This window comes from Mixophyes fleayi, chromosome 2 (assembly GCF_038048845.1).
Source record: "Mixophyes fleayi isolate aMixFle1 chromosome 2, aMixFle1.hap1, whole genome shotgun sequence".
Taxonomy (NCBI): domain Eukaryota; kingdom Metazoa; phylum Chordata; class Amphibia; order Anura; family Limnodynastidae; genus Mixophyes; species Mixophyes fleayi.
The window spans coordinates 250,777,448-250,801,744 of NC_134403.1; the positions used below are offsets into that span (position 1 = coordinate 250,777,448).

Sequence of the window (24,297 nt, forward strand, 5' to 3'; positions counted from 1 at the left end):
AGAGTGTTTCAGCATTTATTTCCCTCACCATACCACCACCTGATACTTCAGGCAGCGATGTTGATTGGAAGACAGGCTTGGCTGCAATTTCTTGTAGGAATAAAGGTTACTTACATGCACCCATGACTTCAAATTACTTTCTGGCAAAAATCAACATCTTACGTACACATACTAGTAATCTTTTGCAAAACATAACTAATGTTTTCAGTATCTTGTAGCAGATTGGCTATGTAAAATTATGTCAGAGAACTTCATGTGTCCATTAAAGAGGAATCTGTTGCAATATCTTTAGGTTCAATCTAGATATAAATTCTGGACATAATAAAGTTTAAAGAGCTTGCTGAGTCGTTTATTATTTATTATATTATTACCATTTATTTATATAACGCCACTTATTCCGCAGCGCTGTACAGCGAACTCCCTCACATCAGTCCTTGCCCCATTGGGGTTTACAGTCTAAATTGTAAGGCAGTCTAAATCACTGTAAGGCAGAAGTGCTAACCACTTAGCCACCGTGCTGCCCAACTATTATTTATAGCTTAAGTAAAAGATCTTAAAGAAAAGAAAATTATTGGGCATGCATAAATATACTATTATGTGACCTCCAAATACAACCAACCCACAGTCTGAAACCTTTGTCTGATTATAAATGGCTATTTGCTCGATTACTACAGCTGCAGGAGACAGAAAACATTCTAAAACTCCAATGGCAACGTCTAGCAATTAGCAGCAATAATTTTACCATGTTTGCTATTTGATATCTCATCTCACTCTACAAACTGCAAAGCACTAGAGTTGCTGAGTTGGTCTTCTCATTGTTATTTGAATCATTCTATGTAAATAGGTAAATGAATTACCTTCAATAGATAAATGGATCTGCCTAGTAAACACTCATTCTCTGAGTACAAACAGGATTAAGCACAATCCCCACAATGTATCAAATGGAGGGGTTGGGAACCACACCTCAGTGACAGTCACACCAAGTCTCCTACCCCAGTGGGGTGTTATTTACCCATGATCTACAGATGAAAGTACATGGTACAATATGCAGACAATATACATACAGTCACAATGTAGTACTCTGGGCATATTGTAATCCCTGTCTATCGACCAACATAAATCAAATCTGGTCCATCACTGAAAAAAAATAGATATCATTTTTCTAAAACTTACATTCTGACAAAAAGAAAAACTGGCAACACCACACTATAATGATTAAGGGATTCTGCAAAATCATGTGTCTACAGGCTCATCTACATGAATCTTTTTTAGTTATATTTTTACTAAAAATGTATTAAAATGCCATAAATATACAGTTGATGTAGAGAGGGTGATAGTATGTGTATTAATACTGTACAATATTTTCAGACTCAAAGCCAGTTTTTAGAAATGTAGTACGCTACATTTTTTTTATTTTTTTTCATCATAATGTCAATAGGTATATATTTAAATGCATCATTGAAATCTGATATTTTTCTATCATATGATTCATTATACCAATTCAAAAACATGTTATTTTAGGCATCACTATGGGCATTTTTACTTACTTGGAAAACAAGCAAGAAAAAATAAATAAATCATGTATCTCTGGAAGGTGTAAAACGCTCCCATTAAAAGCATTGAAGAGCCAGTCTGTGCCAGTTCAAAACTGCGCTTTGCCAAACAGCAAAGGACACTCCTGAAATAAGTCCTCTTTACCCCGTCATTTCACTCCACAAAGTAAAATCTTATTTTGCACTGTTCCGTAAAACAAGGTGCACCAAGGAGGCTAATTTGCACTTGGGGGGAAAAACTCTATTCATCTCCATCTAATGGCGATGAATAGAGCACAATCTTCTCTTCCTCCACAAATGCTCCACACATCAATGTACTTTGGCAGAAATCTAGTTGCACCACACTAAATCATGGTAATGCAGGGGAATTTGAGCTGTGCCTCCTTTATCTTGTGCTTCATAAATTAGCTCATATTGTTTCTTACCTTATGGCTGGGTGCCATTTATTATGGGTAACACGGTGGCTCATTGGTTAGCACTTCTGTCTCACAGCACTGGGGTCATGAGTTCGATTCCCGACCATGGCCTTTTCTGTGTGAAGTTTGTCTGTTCTCCCTGTGTTTGCGTGGGTTTTCTCGGGTGCTCCGGTTTCCACCCACACTCCAAAAACATACTGGTAGGTTAATTGGCTGCTATCAAATTGACCTTAGTCTCTCTCGGTATGTGTGTATGTTAGATAATTTAGACTGTAAGCTCCAATGGGGCAGGGACTAATGTCAGTGAATTCTCTGTATAGCGCTGCGGAATTAGAGAAAGCCTGTATAGGTGAAACGTGTAGGGGGAAAACGGGAATATACGCTCATACACTTATTGAATCAGACCCTAAATCAGACACTAAAGACTGTATGTGCTGTGATGGAACGCACAGACTTGCATGCGCAGCCAAACCAACTGCTGAAACAAGAAGTTTGGCTTTTGGAACGCACAGTGCATTCCAAGGAACCCACAAGTCAACACCGTGTGTAGGAAGCGGCTCCTGTACCCGGCTACCAAGACAGCTTGCAAAGGACACCTAGTCCAGGGAGGAACACTGCACTACAGAAAGTAACATCTGATATACCACAGAGGAATGATAAGCAACTCAAGATTTACATGAGTACTCATGCAACTGACCATACGATCTAATATGATTGTATCACTGATGAGTGTACAATGAACTGAGAATGGATTGATCTTTGACATAGGCTGTTAAATACCATCTGTCTTTGTTCTAATAAGGACATTTTTAATACTGTTGTAAAATAAACAGTCATATATTATCTACCCAATTAATTATTTTTGATGTAGAAGGTGGCGCCAGTTATTGAAATTACTTTTATGGTATATGCTGTTGAGCTGTCCAGATACTGCTTAAAACCCCAAGACTTTACTATTAAGTTTGGGGGTATATTTACTAAACTGCGGGTTTGAAACAGTGGAGATGTTGCCTATAGCAACCTATGAGATTCTAGCTTAGTTTGTAAAATGTACTAAATAAATGATAACTAGAATCTAATTGGTTGCTATAGGCAACATCTCCACTTTTTCAAACCTGCAGTTTAGTAAATCTAGCCCTAGGTGTACATTTGTATACTGACAGTTGTAGTAGTGTTGAAAGCAGCCACACACTACACCACAAGGGAAGAGCTATTCTATATAATGTTTTTCTTGTACTGTACCAAAGTATTCTTTATAGCCCAAGGGAGCTATTGTTGCCACTGCAAAGCAAGAGTAGCCACTTTCCACATTAATTATCATAAACTTTACTGGAATATATATATTAATACAGAAAGTAAGAAGGTCCTGCTCACTGGATAACTTTGCAGGGACTCCCATTCATTTTCAGTCCCTGTAATGTGGTCTCACTGATGAGCATCACAGCAACTAAATGCATATATTGCAATAGTGCATACCTTCAACCTGTGGGGTACAGCATTTGAGTTGGCGCATACCCATTAAATAAATTGAAACCTATTTTGCCTATGTCTTGAATGGAAACTCACAGGAAACAATAATACCTACTTTGTGTGATTTGTTGATGCAACTGAGTTGTCCTTGAGGAACCTTATAAACATGTTGAGTTTATGGCTTCTCAGATAGTATGTAATTGAAAGGGGGAGGGGTAGACAGGACTGAAAGTGCTCAGGGTGCATTTGTAAGGGAAGGATGAAAGCACAAATTACTGGTGTTAATTTAATTAGAAAGTTGACTTTCTTATGATATAACCCACAAATTTTGTTTGTTGTTGAAATTTTAGTTCAGTAATTGAAATCAAATTGAAAGAATGAGAAATAATTCAAACTATTTTAATTTGTACAGCAATGAATTAGTTAATTCTGAACTATTAATATAAAAAGAAAACCATAATAAGTGACCCTCTTTCTCCCCTCAATATGCAAATACTTTGGTTATATTAACATCTGAACTACAAATATACTCTGGTTCTCTGCCTTTTGGCTAAGTGTACACAGTTGTGGGTTAAAAAGTACCACCTGTAGGTGAGGAACTGTTCATTTGATCCTCTGACCAAAAAGCTGCTTGTTTGAAGCTCAAGATACTTCATGTCCTGGTTGCTTCCCAAACTGAGGGTACCCGAACATGCATGTGGAGGGGACCACATGTACACTGGTAAAGCACTTTGCACACAACACTAAATAGCTTCAGCATTATCAATTTATATAGTGCCACCAATTCCGCAGTGCTGTACAGAAAATATTTGTCACTTACATCAGTCCCTGTCCTATTGGAGCTTACAGTTTAAATTTCCTAACACACACAAACTATGGTATATTTTGTTAGCAGCCAACTGACCTACTAGTATGTTTTTGAAGTGTAGGAGGAAACCAGAGCACCCAGAGAAACCCCACACAAAAACAGGGGAGAACATACAAGCTCCACAAACTCAGGTCCCCAGTACTGTGAGGAAGAAATGCTAACCACTGAGCCACCGAGCTTCATTAACACTTTTTCTTTCTTTGCCCTGTTATGGTGTGGCAGGAAAAGCTTTTAATCTGGTTGTAGGGCTGGGGCTTTAGGTGACTATCATGTCAATATAATTCACTCCGTAGCACTTATTCAAGCACCTTTTCCTCATCTTTCCTATTCATCTCGTTTGCATGGGGTGGAATGTTAGATCCCTTTTAAGTGGTAGTACTCACTATTATGACTGTGGAAATCCCAACACTACTTACCCAGGCACGATTAAACCGAAGACCTCATTGCAGACTGAGTGGAAAGACTGACAGCTTAAAACAAAGACTTCAGTAAATTGCGGTAGCTGAAGATCCCGGCAGCGTCCGATGATGTCAGATTGAAGGGACACACTCTTATCCGACCTATTAAGATAGTAAATTTAAAGAGGCGCCGCCTGAACAAGGTATTCAATAAGCCATGTACATTGTACAGGCGGCGCTATCTTAAATTTTTGCTTTTTGTTGTAGAGGGGCAAAAACGATCAAGATTTTTTTTACAGGGGACAATTTATTTTAATAATAACATTGTTCAGCAGTGCAACAGTGTTATGTTTGCCTATCTTACCTATAGAGAGCAGCGTGTTGTATCTGGCGATTTTGAATTCAAACTCAGGCGAGTTTGCAAAATCCAAGTTTAAAACTTGATTTTACATCAAATGGCCAGTTAATAAATAGACTATTTTAAACTCGCCCAAGAAAATCGTTGGAGATTCAAAATCGCAGCTTGATACATTTACCCTTTAAGAGTCAGTGTGGCCATGATGCTCCCATCTCCCTCCCCCTTCAAGGCTGCCAGATGAGGAGAGGGTTATAATTCTGGATCCCTAGTTAAGGATTTTACATATCTGTTAAAGGACCTTCCCTAGCATCATTATTATTATTATTATTATTTATTTGTTAGGCGCCACAAGGTTTCCGCAGCGCCGCACATAGTACAAACAGTAGACTATACAGGGTATAACAGTACAGAACAATAAACAAAAGTACCAATACTTCAGAAACTCCAGGCAGGTAGATGCAATAGACACGGAGCAGAACAACGGGTATGGAGACAGGAGGGGAGGGGGCCCTGCTCAAGCGAGCTTACATCCTAAGGGAGGGTAAAACAGACCAGGCACAAGAGGAGCCAGTTGAGGGAATGGGAGAGAGGGGAGAATGAGTGGAGGAGATGGGGGTTAAGTGGATGGTTGGTAGGCTTTTAAGAAAGAGGTGAGTTTTGAGTGCACGTTTGAAGGAGCACAGAGTAGGAGAGAGGCGGATGGAGCGAGGGAGGTCATTCCAGTGAAGGGGGGCTGCACGGGAAAAGTCCTGGATTCTGGAATGGGAAGAGGTGATCAGAGTGGAGGAGAGGCGGCGGTCATTGGCCGAGCGCAGGGAGCGGGCGGGAGTGTGAATGGAGAGGAGGTTAGAGATATAAGGGGCAGTAGAGTGGGAGAGAGCCTTGTAAGTGGTGGTGAGGAGTTTGAAAAGAATTCTGTAGGGGAAGGGGAGCCAGTGTAGGGCAAGGCAGAGAGGGGAGGCAGAGGAGGAGCGGCGTGAGAGGTAGATGAGTCTTGCGGCCGCATTAAGTATAGAGTGGAGGGGGAGAGACGGGAGTGGGGGAGGCCGGTGAGGAGGAGGTTGCAGTAATCCAGGCGGGAGATGATGAGTGCGTGTATGATGGTTTTGGTGGCCTCCTGAGAGAGAAAGGGACGGATGCGGGCGATGTTGCATAGTTGGAAGCGACAGGCTTTGGCAAGAGAATGAATGTGGGGGGCAAAAGAGAGAGAGGAGTCAAGGGTGACACCCAAGCAGCGGAGTTGGGTGACAGAGGAGATGGTAGTGTTGTTAACGACAATGGAGAGGTCATGGTGGGATGGGAGGCTGGGAGGAGGAAAGACAATGAGTTCAGTTTTGGAAATGTTGATTTTGACAAAGCGCTCCGACATCCAGGAGGAGATGGCGGAGAGGCAGTCAGATACCTGAGCGAGGAGGGTGGAGGAAAGATCAGGTGAAGAGATGTAAAGTTGAATGTCATCAGCATAAAAGTGATACTGAAGGCCAAAGGAGGAGATGAGAGCACCAAGGGAGGAAGTATAGAGCGAAAAGAGTAGAGGGCCGAGAACGGAGCCCTGTGGGACTCCTACAGCGAGAGGGTAGGGGGAGGAGGAAGAACCAGACATGGATACAGAGAAGGAGCGGTTAGCGAGGTATGAGGTGAACCAGGCGTGGACAGAACCAGAGAGGCCGAGAGAGAGAAGAGTTTGCAGCAGGAGGGGGTGATCCACGGTGTCAAAGGCTGCGGAAAGGTCAAGGAGGATGAGTAGGGAGAAATGACCCTTGGATTTGGCCGATAGCAGATCATTAGTAACCTTGGCCAGGGCAGTTTCGGTAGAGTGGAGGAGGCGGTAGCCGGATTGGAGAGGGTCAAGGAGGGAATTGTCCGAGAGGTGCCTGGTTAGGCGGCTGCAGACAATTCGCTCAAGTAATTTAGAGGCATAGGGGAGAAGAGAGATAGGGCGATAGTTGGCAAGAGATGTGGGGTCGAGATTGGGTTTCTTGAGGATAGGAGAGATGAGAGCATGTTTAAATGAGAGGGGTACTACACCAGAGGAGAGTGATAGGTTGAAAAGGTGTGCGAGCATTGTAGCATTGCAGATAGCCTTCTGGCCCCAAGAGGTAGAGGATAAAAGTGCATTTTAATTCTGGTAGAGCCTATTTGAAAAATAAATCTGAATAAAAAATGGTAAAGCAGAGTAAAAACAAACTTGCCTCAAACATATTTAATTTAAAACTTACCAACCTTAGCCATTTTACCGTGTGATCATATTCAGTTTCTGCTTAATTTGCAAAAGCAGTATTCTACTTTAAACTGAATTAATCTTATAAACGTATTTAGTACAAGTCATTGCACTTTGAAAATAAGTATAAACATACAAAAACTCCACGAGAACATTCGAAATTTAAAATAAAGACGCGAATAAAATTCTGAGATCCTTGCTGGTTAAAATGATAAGCTATGTTGGAGGTAGATTGCAATTACACATCTCGTAAATCAGCTAGAAAAGTTGTTTATCCTAAGTCAAAATGATTGCAACACAAAGGAGAGACTACAACTTCCATGAGCCATTGCGAAGGGTGCGTGGGCTCGGCTTTGCATTATCTTAGCTCGGATTGGTGGAGAGTAAAGCGCTGGTAAGTCTATAAATAGGGCAAGAGGAGTGTTAATATAGGGACAGAGGTGGGTTTTTTGCCAATCGGAAAACAGATATGACCGGAGAGACTTAGGAGACCCTGCTGTGCTCCTTATCTATGTACAACAACTCTATTTATGTGGCCACTTATCTACCTTCTCCCGGCGCCCCGGTCCTCCGCAGCCCTGGAAGCCATCTGCCCAGTTGCCCCCATTAGGGTGGCAGGCAATTGTTGTACCTGTTCGGGGGTCAGAGAGGACTTTTACTCCGGATGCCAACCATGCTGTGCCCGCAGGACCATGAAGGTATGTGATTTATGAGTGACCCTATCGGTTCCTTGGCTCAGTACTCTGCTGCTGGTTCAACTAGTCCGCAGAGTTTGTGTAATGTTTATCACAGTGAACTTCTGTTCCTAGGGAAGTGAGGCGTTTGCACATCGATCTGTGCCTAGTCCGGTGTGTATGGTTATAGAGGTGAGTGTATACTGAACAACTTTTATCCTGCGTTAAGTGGTTACTATTTGTATGACCTACTGTGCTTTTACTGTGCTGGGCAGTTACGTGCTCTTGGATTTCTGGATTGCTTGGTCGTCTGCGTTAATCCATTAGAGCACGTATCCGTCTACGTAATATGAGCGTACTAGTTGGAGATCTCTTGGCTCCTAACCAATGATCTGTACTTGTAAAGCTATTGGCGATGTACACGGGGTGACTGCACCCCTGAGTTGGCAGTTTCTATTACATGGTTAATTAACAAGCTTTCGGCTTTTAGGTTTGTTTGTTTTATAACGCGTTTAGGTTTGTTTGTTTTATAACGCGGACTGTCACTGTTGTCACTTTAAAACCTTGGTTGTCTCTTGTAACTATTGCAGAAAGTTACATCAGACATGTCTTTTCACTGTGTAATTTAGATGGATGTCCCAAAGAGCGTATGGACACTACTCCTTCATACATAGTTGCCCACGATATTTTATTCTCGAATGTGCCCTTTAAATTGTATGGTAGACTCTCATTTAAAGTAAAATCGGCTTTGCTTAAGCAGAGGTTACCTTAAACTGTTAAAAAGCCTTTCTACTAAATGACACTATCTATAGGAGGTCAGATTTTCTTGGCCGTCTTAAACATGACACATGGGAGTACATGTTGGGGCTAGTAGATACCAGGGTTTCCTACCACAGTATGATAATATGCTGATTCATTGGATAGTGACAAAATTGTCCCTTGTGTTTGTGTGGTAGGGAATTTAGACTGTAGGCTCCACTGATGTGAACAATTCAATATTCTCTGGAAATATGCTGGCACTAAAAAATAAATTGTAATATAACTTAATAGTAAGTCTCTTACATTGTTATATAATTTAGTGGCCTGTGCAGCTAATTGAACGATAAAGCTGACTATGTATTTGTGAGAGCTCTGTTAATGATGAGAATGAATTGTAAACAGGCTGTATATATACTGGGTGTTGAACAGTACTCTGCTTTTCTGCATTCCATTTGCTCTGTGATTCTCCTGCCTAGGGCACTGTATGAATATAGAACTCAGTGATGAAATTGTTGCTACTTATTGCAGACAGCCTGTACACACACGTGCATGTTGCCTCTGTCATTAGGTGTTTACCAGTTTGCTCTTTCCGGTTATAATTCGTACTTTACTTATACAGGAACCATGCGATCAGACGAGACGAAGAGACACCCGAGGACCCAGTGCATATATACCTCTAACGCAGGTAAGGCGATTATTGCTCCTTTCAGGCCGTTAGACTTTTTTTTTTTTTTCTGGGACGTTCATTTCTGAACCTGATTTATCCAATTACAGCTTCCTGGGCCAGTTGTGAGTGACAACATTGCTGCAGTAATGGGGCTACATCCAGAGTATATGCGTATATTTTGGAAGACGCAGCATCAGCTCCTGCGTATGGATGGGGCTTTATCCCTTCCAGAGAGACACTATGTGGCAATAATGGTAAGTTTAATGGTTCTTCTTAAATCTTTGTCCTCATGTCAGTGGTAGGTAAACTGTCCACCACTTTTGAAGCCAGGATGATCGATCAGTACAGGTCATGGTGGGTCTAAGATTGCCTCTAGTTCCTAGATGTCTGCTGTAAGGTTTCACAGCCCCTGGATAATGGAGACGTCTTCAACATTTTATTTATATGTTGATTACATATAACACAATAACAAATGTGTTATGAATGGGGTTAAGAACATTCGCATAACTTGCCATTTGTGATATACTTCGAACATCTCATAAAAAGTAATTTACGCTTTAGTAAATCGTTTTAAATGCTGCCAAAATCTGAAATTTTGTTAGTGTACAGATGGGCAGTTTAATTCTGGGTGAAGTTCGTCTTCAAACCTGCTTTACCACCTAAGTTATATAAATATATATAAAGGTGCCTCCACACAGGCAGGTCCTGTTGTGTAATAGATATACATATGCGCTCAATATCAGACTGCGTGACACACTCGCAGCAGCGGGGGAACCAAGGAATCCCTCCTTGTAGATACAGTAAATATAAATATGTTCCAACTGCGCTCGCGAAGTGTTAATAGAAGAAAGGGGTGAATATTGTAGCAGAATAAGTTAGACACATCACATACAATGGCTTGATATGACAAACTAAAGGTGGTGTATCAATGCATACCGTGGAATGAACTAAATGATAGTCTGAATGGAAAAAAACCAATAGTCCTTGGCTCAATGAGTCCACAAAAAACACACAAAGTCTCTGAAAAACACTTGCAGGATTTGAAATTGCTGTCAATGGGGTATGAACCAATTAGGGATCAATCCAGAAATCCACACATGACCACGTATGTCAGGATAAACCTCAAAAAGAACAAGGGGAAGAAAGGGGGTGGGGGGAGGAAAGGGAGGGAAAGGAGACAAAGAAGGAAAGGAAGATGATATCAGCTGGTAATACATGCTATAGTTGGTACACAATAATGTTGCAGTAAAAAATGTAATCCGGAAGACTGAACAAAACGTATGGGACCAAGAGGGAATAACTAAAAAGCAGTTTAATAAGACCCAATACTGGCCATAACAATAAACTACAATGAAAACATGCACGGCATAAACACGCTAACTAAAATCCGAATTGATAAAAATGGAGTGATGACCAGAGTGTGCACTACCGAACTCACGCTAGTGTTGGTAAACGGCGTGGAAGCGTTGCTGGATTAAGGAGAATCAAGGTCCAATGATCTCCTTCAGAGTGGAACTCCAGAACAGGCAGGCTGGTTGCAACAGTCGGATCGTGTGTGCCGGAGTCCGCGGGTGCGATGCGTTCCACAGTGGAGCGCAGAGTCACTTCCTGTCTACGCATACCGGAATGGGTAAAAAAGGTGTCCCGACGCGTTTCATCTTGAACGGAGACTTCTTCAAGGGTCCTGTTGTGACCTAAGTGTCAAGTAGACATGTTTGTGCAACCTAACCACATGGCTGAATGGCAAGATGCAGTGGGGCACAATTAGCACTGTTGGGAGATAATTGTGCAGTCAGATTATGGTTTCAAGTTGTTTGTGTGGTCTGTAAGTCCTGATTAACATCTGCTAAATTCAAGGCAGCTATTGCTTTGGATTAGTGGTCTTTTTGGATTCATGCATGCAGTGATTTGCAGACTTGAGTCTAAAACAATCTGGTCATCAGAATCACAGAACATATGGCAAGTTTCATGTAAACTAACTTCTATTTTGGGATAATTCTCGATACACTGCTTGTGGGGAAAATTTTCAATTTGGGAAAGGTAAAGGTGTGCCATCTTTTGATTTCTTGGACACATAATTTATCAACACACAAATATCTACTTTAAATTTCAGTGAACAAATAAGCTATCAAGTATTTGTGTGCTATATAAAAAAAACAGTCAGTATTTAACTTATGTGCAAAACAGAATGCTAATTTGCACCCCTTGCATTGTAACATGGTTTTGTCCAGAAGACTGAAATAAGAAGTTTCTCAAGTTGAGATCCTTAATGAATCAGGCCCCTTGTGATTACCTGGAACTGAAAATTAGAGTATCAGGAACTGCCCTGCTGCAGAATAAGAGCAGAATCAATTTACTAGGAGAGTTGATAGCTGCTCAGCCAGTGCGGAATCCCACCCTAGCAAAGGCTGTAAGAATCTTATACTTAGTACATTTTGTCACTTGTTTATTTTAAAAAGGGGTGCAGTAGGCTCTTTTGGGGCTCTGCATTCCCTGATCTGGGGGCAGGATAGTGACCCTGAGGCTCCAACATCCCTAAACCTTCAATGTTCCCCTTCCAGGGGTGGTGAGATGCCTCCTAAGGGGCTTCTTGGCTCCAGGACTTGGGGTTAGAGAGGGGCTGTTCCTCTTTTGAAGAGGGCTTGAAGTTTACTGTATCCTTTGGCACGTTTTTGTTTTTTCACCTTATTTTGCACTTGGATCCCGTGCTTTCTATTAAAAAAATGGGTATGACGGTAGATGGCTTAGGCATGGATTTTTGTAGGTAGCTTTACTATGTAGTTTCCTATAGATAGCTTTGTGGATTTCTGTAGTGGTAGGCCATTTAAGAGAGGGGTACACAGCTGCTTCCCACTCAAGTTACCCTTCAGACCTACCAAGCTGGTAGGTTTCTAGTTGGTGGCACCTGATTGGACACGAACTGTGACCAATACACAAATTACATCTTCAATCATAGCACAGTTAATGACATGGATGGCTGCAGTTTTCCAGCACAGAAAGCTCTTGCTAGCAGGGTTAACACGGATTAAAAGGCAATTGTTTCCCTTTCCTCCCTCTCGTACCTCTTTCCCCTCTGACCTCTCCATCACTGTTGACAACTCATCTATCTCCCCTGTTCCCCAACTCCACTGCCTAGGTGTCATCTTCGACTCCTCTCTCTCCTTTGCCCCTCACATTCACTCTCTCGCCAAATCCTGCCGTTTCCAGCTTCGCAACATTGCCCCCCATTCGGCCCTTCCTCTCCCAGGATGCCACCAAATCTCTCATCCACTCTCTGATCATCTCCCGCTTGGACTACTGCAACCTTCTCCTTATCGGCCTCCCCCTCTCTCATCTCGCTCCCCTTAGATCTGTACTTAACGCCGCTGCTAGGCTTATTTTCCTCTCTCGCCGTTCCACCTCTGTATCCCCACTCTACCAAGCCCTTCACTGGCTCCCCTTCCCCTACAGAATCCTTTTCAAGCCCCTCACTCTGACTTACAAGGCCGTCGCCAACTCCACTGCTCCCTACATCTCTAACCTTATCTCTATTCACACTCCCTCCCGCTCACTGCGATCGTCCAACGATCGTCGCCTCTCTTCCCCTCTGATTACCTCCTCTAACGCACGTATCCAAGACTTCTCCCGCGCCGCTCCCCTCCATTGGAACAAGCTCCCAGGCTCCATCAGAACTTCCCCTAATCTGTCCTCTTTCAAACGAACATTAAAAACCCACCTTTTCCTTAAAGCCTTCCAGTCTCATGCCTAAACTCCCACCGGTCGGCTACCTCTTTCTCATCCCTTCTTCCCTTCTCCCCCTTCCTCGACTCCGTCTCCGTTTCTCCAGTCTCTCCGTCTCATCCATGTGTCTGTCTGTCTTCCCCTCCCTTTAGATTGTTCGCTCCTTTGAGCAGGGCTCTCCTACCTTCTGTTTCCATCACTTTTAACTGCGCTCTCCAGCTCACCTCCTCTCAGTCCCTCTGCCCTCTGTCTCCTCTCGCTTCTCTCCGCTCCCCTCAGTGACTCTCAACCTGTCATCCGTGCCCACCCTCTTGGGCCATAGTTACCTGCCTATACTCACTTTTCCCCTCCCTCCCTCTTTCATGCTGTGCCTGGGCCCCCAGAGTTATAGTGCTTACTGTTACTTGTACTGTGCCATTGTTTGTCCTTGTACGGCGCTACGGATACTTTGTGGCGCCCTATAAATAAAAATTAATAATAATAATAATTGTTCCTCAGGAACTTATAAGGAAGATGTTTTCTAAAGTAAAATCTCATTAAGAAAATTTCATAAAATCTTAGACCTATACAGAGTGTAGTTTTCTATCAATTCTTGCCAGGAGTGGCGGTACTGATAAGTGTGTTAAGGCTTGTTATTTGTGTGATAAATTTTTCGTCATGTGTTTGGTGTGTGGTTTTCCTTACAGGCTTCTGCTCGCCACCATTGTGTGCATTTAGTTTCACTCCATTCCTCCTGCTTCCTTCAAGTTGGCGGGGATCCCCGTTGGTTGGAAGGCCTTTGTTATGCACCTCTCAAACTGCGCAGACTGAATGATTTGAATAAGATCCTTGCTCATAGACCATGGCTTATTACTAAAGAGCACATTGAGGTGAGTGAAAAGGCAGGATGATCTAAACGAACCATAAAGACTTGGGTTTTCTTGTCCTTTAAATCATTTCATGAACTATTCTGACTGCATATTTATTATTATTATTATTATTATTATTATTATTATTACTACTATTTATTTATATAGCGCCACTAATTCCGCAGCGCTGTACATAGAACTCCCTCACACCAATCCCTGCCCCATTGGGGCTTACAGTCTAAATTCCCTAACACAGACAGACAGACACACAGACTAGGGTCTATTTGATAACAGCCAATTAACCTACTAGTATGTTTTTGGAGTGTGGGGGGAAACCGGAGCACCTGGAGGAAACCCATGCAAACACGGGGAGAAAATACAAACTCCTCACAGATAAGGCCATGGTCGGGAATTGAACTAATGACCCCAGTGCTGTGAGGCAGAAGTGCACCGTGCTGCCCCATACTTAAGCAAATGCCTTGATGCAGACACATAGCTGTATATTTAAGTTAGTAGAACATGTTAGAGACTTGCTTTGGTGTTGTCCCAGAGCATTAAAACAGATTAATCTCTTATGGAGTGTTAAAACACCTCTATTTTATGTATTGCACAGGTAGAAGAATATAGGAGGATGCTGTTGGTGGTTGTTGTGACTTGTTTTGTATTTTCTCCAGTCTCTTCTGAGATCACATGGGGGAAACTTCTGGTCTCTTGCTGAGCTGATCCAAGCCCTGGTCTTGCTCACCCACTTCCATGCACTTTCATCTTTTATTCTTGGCTGTGGCATCTACCCCCCAGAGGGACAGGGTATCGTCCGTCCCCCATCTCCTGAGGTCTCCATTAATGAGGTGGGTATCAGAATTTGTAGTCCCAAATGTTTTTATAAAATACTTCCATGCTTCAAAAACTTATTTGGTTGTGTGAATATCTCTGAATATGGTATTGCATAGCAAATTGAATGCTGCACTTGTCAAGCTAGCAAATTCAATGATGGGTGAGCACTTCACCGGCACAGATATGTTGTAATGTGATCATTAGACTGAGTACAGGATGTGTTTTTATTTTCCATCCCAAGATTAAATGATTACCTTTCTGAAAAGCCTGGAGTCTTTTGCATATATATTTGCAAATGTTATCAGGACTAAAGAAATTTGTACTTGTGTGAGCAGATTTTTGTCCTTTGTACAAACTTCTGTCAGGCTACTGAGGAATAATATAGGGCAACCTCTTGGCGCCTGAAAAGGCTGATCGAGAAACCAGAGGTGGGGGAATTACGGTTACCGAGGTCCATGGACTATATGCATGGCATGTGCGCCTACCCAACATTAAATGGTGCACCATGTATTTGTACCATATTACATGTAGTTCTAGATAGCAATAAATAGGGCCCCAAGGCAAAGCTTTCAAATGAAGAACCATGGTATTAAATAAAAAAGTAAGGGTGGAAAATGTGGGTAGCTGTGTACTCTCCTTTATAAGACTAGTAATACTGATTTTAAGTAAATATTCAAATATATTTGTGAATTCTTTTTAATACAAGGCCGACCAGAGTCCACTTTGGCTGGCTGCTGACTGTTTCCCTTGGTCCTGCCACACACATCTTCTGGTCCTGGAGCAGATCTTTGTATTCATAGTGACTCTACATCAGTGCAAACTGACATTACCATGATAATTCTCTGGCTTCCTGTAGTGTAGCAGGGTATCCAGGGCCCTATAAGGAACCAGGCCTCTGCTCCTACAGTCCTTTATCTGCTTTTCAAGTCCCCTTCTGCTCTGGTCCACAGGGGCTGGCCCCATCCACTTCTAATAAATATATATTATAACTTCTCATTTAATTATTTCTCATAATATACCTTAATTGCATACACAGGGGACCAGCACTCCACAAGAAGCAGAACGTGTCTTGGCCCAAATGAAGATACTTGATGAGGAAGGGCAAGAGATGAGTCGGGAGGAAATGGAGACTAGATTCGAACGGGAGAAGAGAGAGAGCACAATGGTGACTTCCAATGGTATGTAAGGCCTCTTTGATTAGCACATAAATACCCATGCAGGGTAAACAATACAGGCTTATTCCAATATTCCTTTTGCTTAATAGATGATGTGGTTCAGTCTGTTCACTCTCCTGGCATTCTCTGTTTCCTGGATGACCCCGATTTTGGCTACATTGACTTCACTAGGAGGGGGGAGCAGGCTCCCCCCACATTACATGCTCATGTAAGTAGTCTTTTTGCTGTGAGAGGTTTTGGGGACCAGAATGTAATATACAAACTGCACCTAAATGGAATTGGAGACAATCCACTATACTGATCGTTAAGGAATCTGTTCCTTACTACTACTTACAAACATTTTATTCCAACCAACTGATAGCTATACTTTGCATTTCTTTTACTTGTGTTATTTACATTTGATTTAATAAATATTTTTAGCTAATTCATTATGCCTATATTGAACCATTTCTGGAAATCTGTACTTATTTTATCAGTCTTGGATTTACATCCTACTATATACTATACCTATATTTCCATCTTATAATAGGATTTATATATACTGTACACCACTGTAACAGCAGCTATTAGGCACAGTCTGTTATCTAAATCACTTAAGGAAAAATATAATCTATTTATGAGTCTACGTTATAACAAGGTCATTGTGTATTGAACCAAATTTCTATTTTCAGTTCTGATGTGTGTTATTGTGAATCTCATAGGATTTATGTGTAACTCTTGTTTCTGCCTGACCATTTATTTAAGGCTTGTTACTTTGGTAGTAGTCTGACTCCAGTTTCTCTTTATAGGACTACACATGGGAAGATCATGGTTACTCACTACTACATAGATTGTACCCTGAGGTCGGTCAGCTCCTGGATGACAAGTTTCATGTAGCTTACAACTTGACATATCACACCATTGCCTCACACCAGGGAGTAGACACTTTCAAACTGCGGAGAGCCATATGGAACTATATACAATGCATTTATGGAATCCGGTAAACAGGCTGAATAAACGAGTTAAAAAGCCATGCTATTAGTGTAAAGCTGCTGTAACTCAACCTTCCTCTGTATTCTCCTACTATTAGGTATGATGATTATGACTACGGTGAGGTGAACCCATTGTTAGAGCGAAGCCTGAAGGCTTATATGAAAACAGTGACATGTCACCCAGAAAGAGTAACGCGCCAATTGTATAACGACTTCTGGAGGCAATTCAAGCACTCAGAGAAGGTAAATTATTAGAAGAGCTTATCCAGTCCATAACTGAAGATGCATTTGAAGATTCATAATACTCAAATGCCTAAATTAATGCAAACAAACTCCTATGTGCATACTATGTAGTAGTGTATACAAGTACACTGTAATAAAACATGTTTCACAGTTTGCAAGTTAAAGCCATCTCCTGTTCCTTTCCTGTATATTTACATTCAACACAATCATGGGAGCAGCTACCTTTGTGCAAGCAATAGCACAACTGCTACAGCATAAAGTTGGATGGTGTATGTTTGTGGGTGGGGATGTAAGATGCAACTGAACTATGTGTATGCAGAAAGCCAGAAACTCAGGAAAGTGTTGGTAAAGCCTGGAGTTATCAGTGCAGCCCAGAAATGTGCTCTTTACTGCGAAGTCTCAGGATGTTTGTCAATCTCTTGGGCATCTGTTTGCAAAGACAGGGACATGAATCGGTGGCATGTACTCTGGTCACATACTGCAGACTATTGTGCACCCACTCTGTAGTCTACGAAGAAAACCCTTGCCATGGCCAGTGGAAACTTCTGCCATCCTCAGATGCTGCTGGGTTCTAAATAGACTTGTGTATATAAAGCAAGATAATGTGGATGTTTGCTTTGACAAGGCCAGGTATAGAAGTTTGTTAATCAAATCCAGTGCACATAATGAAAATATCAGATGTGATAGAGTGGCCCTGTAATGATGCCTGTGTTGTACATTAAACTAAAGTGTGAAACTTACAAGCCCTCTACTTTTTGAAGTTCACACAAGTATGTGTATTGTAGTGTCCCTCCTGGCTTAATGAAAATATTTGTTTTGGGTTACAACAGATGTCTTACACCTTTGCTATTAAATAAGCCTCTAATACAAGACATTGTGTGCATACAATGATAACTTATTAAGCTTTATACAAATGCAATGAAAATGGTTAATGTAATATATATAGATATATCTATATAATCTGTATAAAAATAATTCCCCTATATATATATATATATATATATATTTTATGGGATCCTTTTTATACAGTTTGTGACATCATTTTAATTTGCCCATCTTTCCCTCAGGTCCACTTGAATTTTTTGCTGCTAGAAGCTAAGCTGCAAGCTGCTCTGCTCTATGGTCTCAGGGCTATCACCCGCTACATGACGTGAGACAAAAGACAAGGAATCGTGCCATTTGGTTCCAGATCAACAGTCATTGCTGCATGCCTAATGCATATTTGCACAACTAAGGGACATGTACTGAAAGTTATCTTCAAGTGGAAGTAGAGTTCTTCTGTACAGAACCCTATTGTGCAGGTAGTCTCCTTACAGATTATGGACAGTGCTGCTTATTATGATACTCTGTACCTGTACACTTATGTACAGTTGCAGAAATCTGTTTATGCACAAGTGTTGATATTTTTGTTTACATGGTGTGCAGCTTTATAGCTATTAATGAATATTGCACAATGCACAGTAATTTGGTATCGTTTCTTATGCAGTATGGTCTTCTTTTTTTTTTTTTTTTTTTTTTTTTTTTAAATCTTTCACCTAAAACCTCCATGTTTGCATGAATGGAAAACTTCTCAAGGTTTAACTGCCTGTGTGTGATGAGCTTGTTGCACTATTAAGATGTTTGAACATTGTCAGAACTGGCTGCAGCATGTCAAAGGAAAACATACATTCCACGTTGATGTGTGTGTCTTCTATGTTCAACGATATGGTAATGGTATGTAAGGTTCTGACACTACCTGTATAAGCACCACATGTTCCCCTTTGGATCAATGAATATTTTCAGATTCTGAAAGGCAATGCACACTTTTACAGCATTTGTTCTATATTCATATGTAACTTGTCATTAGGATTTAAATGTGTTTGTTTTTTTGAAGTGAGATTTATAAGCTTTCTTCCAAACTGTTAAGTGCAGTATTTAAAGATTTACAAAGTTAAAACGCTATATTGACTCTACTACCTCCTGGTTCAAAGGCACCTTCAATATGCATAGATGTTTTATACTGTGAATGATTTTTCTCAGGTTCCTATAACTGTTGATTGTATATCTTGAAGGGTAAGAGGGGTGGACATAACCCCTTAACTATGTTACCTTTATTTCTAAAAGCTTGTTACAGCTTGATTGTTTTGAATGTGTAATAAAGATTTTGATATGTTTTTCTGGTTCACTATTCATTGAGTACAATAGTCTTTGTCACTAACTAAATCTACTTAAAATTTCATCATGATTTTATTTGATGGAATTGCACAGCACATTTATTAAAAAGTGTACACAAAGGGTTTTCTGTACATTCTGTAACATCCTTCTACAAACAGCAGTTAAACAGCTTACTTGAAGCAAAACAATTGTCTTGTCAGATAAGACCTTCCTCTCCTGTGCTAAAAATTCCTCCATATGCACAATTTCCTGCCCATACTGCAGACGGAACTAGACATTTGTTTACATGAATGGAGGAGGGTTAGTAGTAGGTACTGGGTGTACCACACTTGCTGCCAGCTTAGTGTAATGTTCCCCAGAGAAACGTCTTTAGCAAAAGATGACCATAAAACATGATGTATAAACACCAGAGCATTTCTAGGACCCAAATGTTTCTCAAGATTGTGGGACCTGGGTTCTAGCAGAAGTTCTTGCTGGTTATCACAGCAGCATTTGAGGTCTTATAGGGGAAGCCCAAAATATCTGCTTGTGAGATAGCCGGCAGGATACAATCATATTAGATGGTGCCTGAGATGGGTAAGAAAGGAAGCATTTAAGTACCAAGCTAGGGCTGTATTCACAAGTTTTAATTGTCTGCATCTACCATCATGGAGCCAGAGGAAATATGCTACAGTGGGTTCACTTGTCTTTGTCAATATAAAACAAATTTATAAACTGATAAATACCACATACTGGTCTTCTGATGGAGCAAAAAATACATATTTTCAACAAACTAAATTGATGAATTTAAGCATACTGGGAAACAAAATTAATAAAAATGCCATTTAAACAAATATAAAGAAGTAAATAAACTACAATTTGTGGATAATATGTTTTCCAGTAGGGTGGTTTTAACTGTTAACCAGTCATTTGAAGTGAATGAAGAAATCAAGGAGGCTTTCTGGCAAGTCTCAGGAGGACTTGCTATAACCTAGCCTAATTCAAGGGTGTCATTCAAACTGAATTTTATCTTTAAATGTGTACATGCAAATCTTCCTCAGGACATACTGCCATGTCTGCTTAAAATGTTGCACTTGAATGTGAAGGACCTTCATCCAAGCAAATGCAGAATTTTAAATGACAACATAAAGATAATTTGTTCTCAAGAAATTCACTTTGCAAATATATGCCACTGCCAGAATTTCAAAATAAATAGTACTGCTTAGGATATGGTCTCAAAAAGTAGAGGGGTAGACATCCAACTACCCAAACACCTTGAACCCCACTAATCGGACGTTCGCAGTTACTGCTGAGGGTAGATTTCTTGTAAAGGGCACATTATTGGCGACCTTTCTATATTTACATTTACAATGGGCTACTAATGTCAATTTATCCCAGGATGACTTGATTGTCACGGGTGTAGACAAATCCTCTGCAACATTAATAAATCAATCCTTTTTTTTTTTTTGGAACTTCTGCACAGAATTGTTAACAAATATTCTAGATAAAGGGAGACTGCTCTAATGAGAAGTTCAATCTATTTATATCCTCCATATTTGATTTCCAGAGCAGAGGTGAAACTCCTTGAGAAGCAATAAACAGATTCTACAGGAAAAAGAAAATAATGCTAATGGGAGCACACTAAAACTCACTTGTTCCTGTAAAATCATAACTTTTATTGTTTGTTAAAAAACTAATCTGTATGTGGCGAAATTTAAGATTAAAATGATGGTAAGAAAATATCCTCTGCAACACTAAGGTGTAAAAGGGTTTATCTGGAGCTCAAATGAGATGTATATTGGTGCAATTTTGTTGATGACCTTGAATGAAATTTATGTTGGATTTGTTGAAAAATAAGCAATCAATGTAGAGACTGACAGAGTGTCTCAGCAGAGGTAGAACACTTTGTAAGTGAAATCAATCTCGCCGCTGTGTGCAAAATAGGTTGTAGGATTAGAAGTCTTATTTTGGGATGACCAGTAAGGAAGGAAATGCAATAGTTGATGCTGGAGGTGAGTGCAGTGTGAGATATGTACGTATTCTGGAAATGTTTTTTAGATGTGTACAGCATGATGTAAATAAAGAGTTGATGTGGGGAACAAAGGCTAATTGTGAGTCAAGGATCACACCTAGGTAGTGAGCTTGCAGGATGGGATTTATGGTCATATTGTCAACTGAAATAGAAATATCAGGCAGGATGTTTCTATTGGTGGGTGGGAATATTATTAATTCTGTTTTTGAAAGATTGAGTTTGAGTTGGCGAGAGGACATCCAAGATGAAATGGCAGAGAGACAGTAATGCGAGACAACACAGATGGTGAAAGATCAGGAGAGGATAGATAAATTTGTGTTAAATCATTTATCCGTTAAATCATCTGCATAGAAATGATACTGAAATCCAAAGGAGCTTATTGGTTTTCCAAGAGAAGTAGTGTAGATAAAGAATAGCAGAGGACCTAGAACTGAGCCTTGTAGTACTCCAACCGATAAAGGAAGCAGAGTGGAAGTTGTTCCAGATAAATTAACACTGAAAGAGTGATTAGATCGTTAGGATGAGAACCAGGATAGGACAGTGTCTTGAACACCTAGGGATTGTAGCGTTTGTATGAGGAGAGTGGTCAACAGTGTCAAATGTAGCAGAGAGATCCCAGAGAATTAGAAGAGAGTAATGGCCTTTAGTTTTAGCTGTGATGAAATCATTGACAACCTTGGTCAGCGCAGCCTGATTGAAGAGGATCCAGTAGGGTGTTTGCAGAAAGGAAACGTGTGAGGCAAGTGTAGGCAATTCTCTTGAATTTTGCATCTATCTAATTTATTTCCCTAAGGGTAAATCCCTGGTTTGATTCACTTGCCTGTTAGCCTACAATTATGCATTCATGAACTTACACTATGGAGATCAAGTAAACAGGACTGCTAGTAAGGGCAAAACTAGGTAAGCTTCCTTCAAGCTTTACCATTAGGAAGGGTCCATGATAGGCTTGACTTCCATCGGTTTGAGCTGTCGAAACCACCTTGGTCATGCATAGGCGAAATGCTAAAATCACAGGCATCAAGGTTGATAATACGGAATTTATTTTTTTCAGTTTATGCTGACAATGTGATGCTGAGACAGATTCATTTAGACATTAAATTATATCAATTTACAAAAATCACTAATTTTCCCTTGTGTCCCATAGACATGCGAGGGAAAGTGAGCAGAGGTATCTGTAACGTAATAGCTGCCAAGGTGCGCGATATCCAGCAGCACTTCACAGCTAATTGAATCTTTCCTTTAGTAGCTTGTTGTCCCTCTTCTGCTCTGTGTCTCCAGGAATTTAGCAACCTCTCAGGTTTTAAGGTCAATTCATACAAAATTGAGGCGCTCCATATTAATATGCCACCACATTGTGTCAAACTAATAGGACCCAATTTTGACTTAACCTGGAAGTTGTGTAGCCTAAAATATGTAGTGATCCGCCACACCAATTTCTATGTGAAACTTAATACAGTAAATTATCCATCTATCATAAAGAGCATTTTAAAAAAGCATTAGAGCAAATAGACAGATATGCTATTTCCTGGTATGGTAGAATTAAATATATAGAGCCCCTCCATCAGTCTCACACCCTGTAATTAGATGTTTCCTAAGAAAAATTGGGATTACTACGATATCCTGGGTACTGGAGCGAAGTTAAACTTGTGACACTGTCCATAAATACTAACCAATTGGGCAGAAGGGATACTTATTACAAATTGCTTGCCTTTATATACCAATATCTCCCTGACCTATTTACACGGCCTCCCTCCCCCTGGCGACAACGCTCATATATGGGGGACCACCAACCTCCTTTGTGTTGCCAGATGCACTGTTTCAGAAGCATGGAATAACCTAGTGGCTCGCTCATTTTCTCTCTGGAAGAAAGGGCTGTGGAGAAGAATGTCTGAGATGGAATTCATCACAGGCGAGCTTAACACCAGAAAAGCCATTGAACTTACATGGTTTCAGTGATGCTGCAGATTTGGTGTCAACCTTCAGCGGTCAATTTTTAAAGCAATCAATATTAAGGGCATGTCGGGGTCCCGAGATTCACAGTGAAGATGTCGGGGTAAGTGTTGTTGTGTTAGTCATGTACCCTGACCTGTTACATACTCAACCCTTCAGTTCCCAAGTATGACTACCACAAAAATACTTACCCTGACATCTTCACTCTGAGTCTCTGGACACCAACATGCTCTTAATATTAATTGTTTTAAAAAATGACTTTCAATCACTGCGACTGTTTAAGAAGACGGGAACACAGAATCACGTGACTTTGAATGCCGGCAGTATTATTCTTGCTCTTAAAATGCAATGGAAGGAGGCGGCACCTGTACAATGTAATTAAGAAAACTTATATAATATACAGGCGCCGCCTCCTTCCATTGCACCCTTTAGAGCAAGAATGGTGTTCCGGACACAAAGAAACATATGGATGAGTCATTTCACTGTCTCATCCATGCTCCTTTCTACAGATGCTAAAAAGGCCTTCAATGGGATCGATTGTAGGTTTATGCAAGGTATACTGACACAAATGGGATTGAGTCCATTGGGCCTTCATAGAATTCTAGCTCTCTGCAAAATCCCCACTGTTAAGATCAAAATAAATGGCACCTTGTCAGAGCCTGTTGAAATTACAAATAGGACAAGGCAGAGATGCCCGCTCTAACCTCTTATCTTTGTCCTCTGCATGGAAGTTCTGGCAAGGGCCACCAGGGAGTTAAAGTCGGGAGCATAAATTGACACTCTTTGCCAATAATCTTCTTGCGGTGGTTACTAATTCAGTCATTGCGCTCCCGAACTTGGTGGACTAATTTGGCAAATAATCCAATTTTAAAATTAATTATTCAAAATCTGTAGCTCTGAAAATTGCCCCCCCCCTTCTCTGTCCCAAACAACCCTTTGCGTTCAAATGGCATTCAACCCATCTTAAATATTTAGGGGTAATCATCAACAGAGATATCTCTCAGCTC

The 24,297-nt window shown here is 40.8% G+C and overlaps 1 protein-coding gene across 2 annotated transcripts; it reads left to right on the plus strand.

Moving 5' to 3' along the window:
- Window positions 1-7,692: 7,692 nt before the first annotated feature.
- Window positions 7,693-19,328, plus strand: SESN2 (sestrin 2). 2 transcript variants are annotated; one of them, XM_075195815.1, is made up of 11 exons: window positions 7,693-7,982; window positions 8,094-8,150; window positions 9,337-9,402; window positions 9,492-9,638; window positions 13,791-13,973; window positions 14,627-14,800; window positions 15,823-15,964; window positions 16,051-16,169; window positions 16,750-16,940; window positions 17,031-17,175; window positions 18,243-19,328. In XM_075195815.1, exons 1-11 carry the CDS (start codon window positions 7,815-7,817, stop codon window positions 18,327-18,329), a joined length of 1,479 nt encoding a protein of 492 aa, XP_075051916.1. In that variant the 5' UTR covers window positions 7,693-7,814; the 3' UTR covers window positions 18,330-19,328. The 2 variants fall into 2 exon arrangements, with proteins under 2 accessions (XP_075051916.1, XP_075051917.1); XM_075195816.1 differs by lacking the exon at window positions 8,094-8,150.
- Window positions 19,329-24,297: the final 4,969 nt, after the last annotated feature.

Excerpts from the sequence above, each read along its gene's own strand:
- SESN2 (XM_075195815.1), top strand. The coding sequence starts at position 7,815 with ATGTGGCCACTTATCTACCTTCTCCCGGCGCCCCGGTCCTCCGCAGCC. Across the intron at positions 9,639-13,790 it reads GACACTATGTGGCAATAATG|GCTTCTGCTCGCCACCATTG; the intron begins GTAAGTTTAATG and ends TTTTCCTTACAG. Across the intron at positions 14,801-15,822 it reads CTGAGGTCTCCATTAATGAG|GGGACCAGCACTCCACAAGA; the intron begins GTGGGTATCAGA and ends TTGCATACACAG.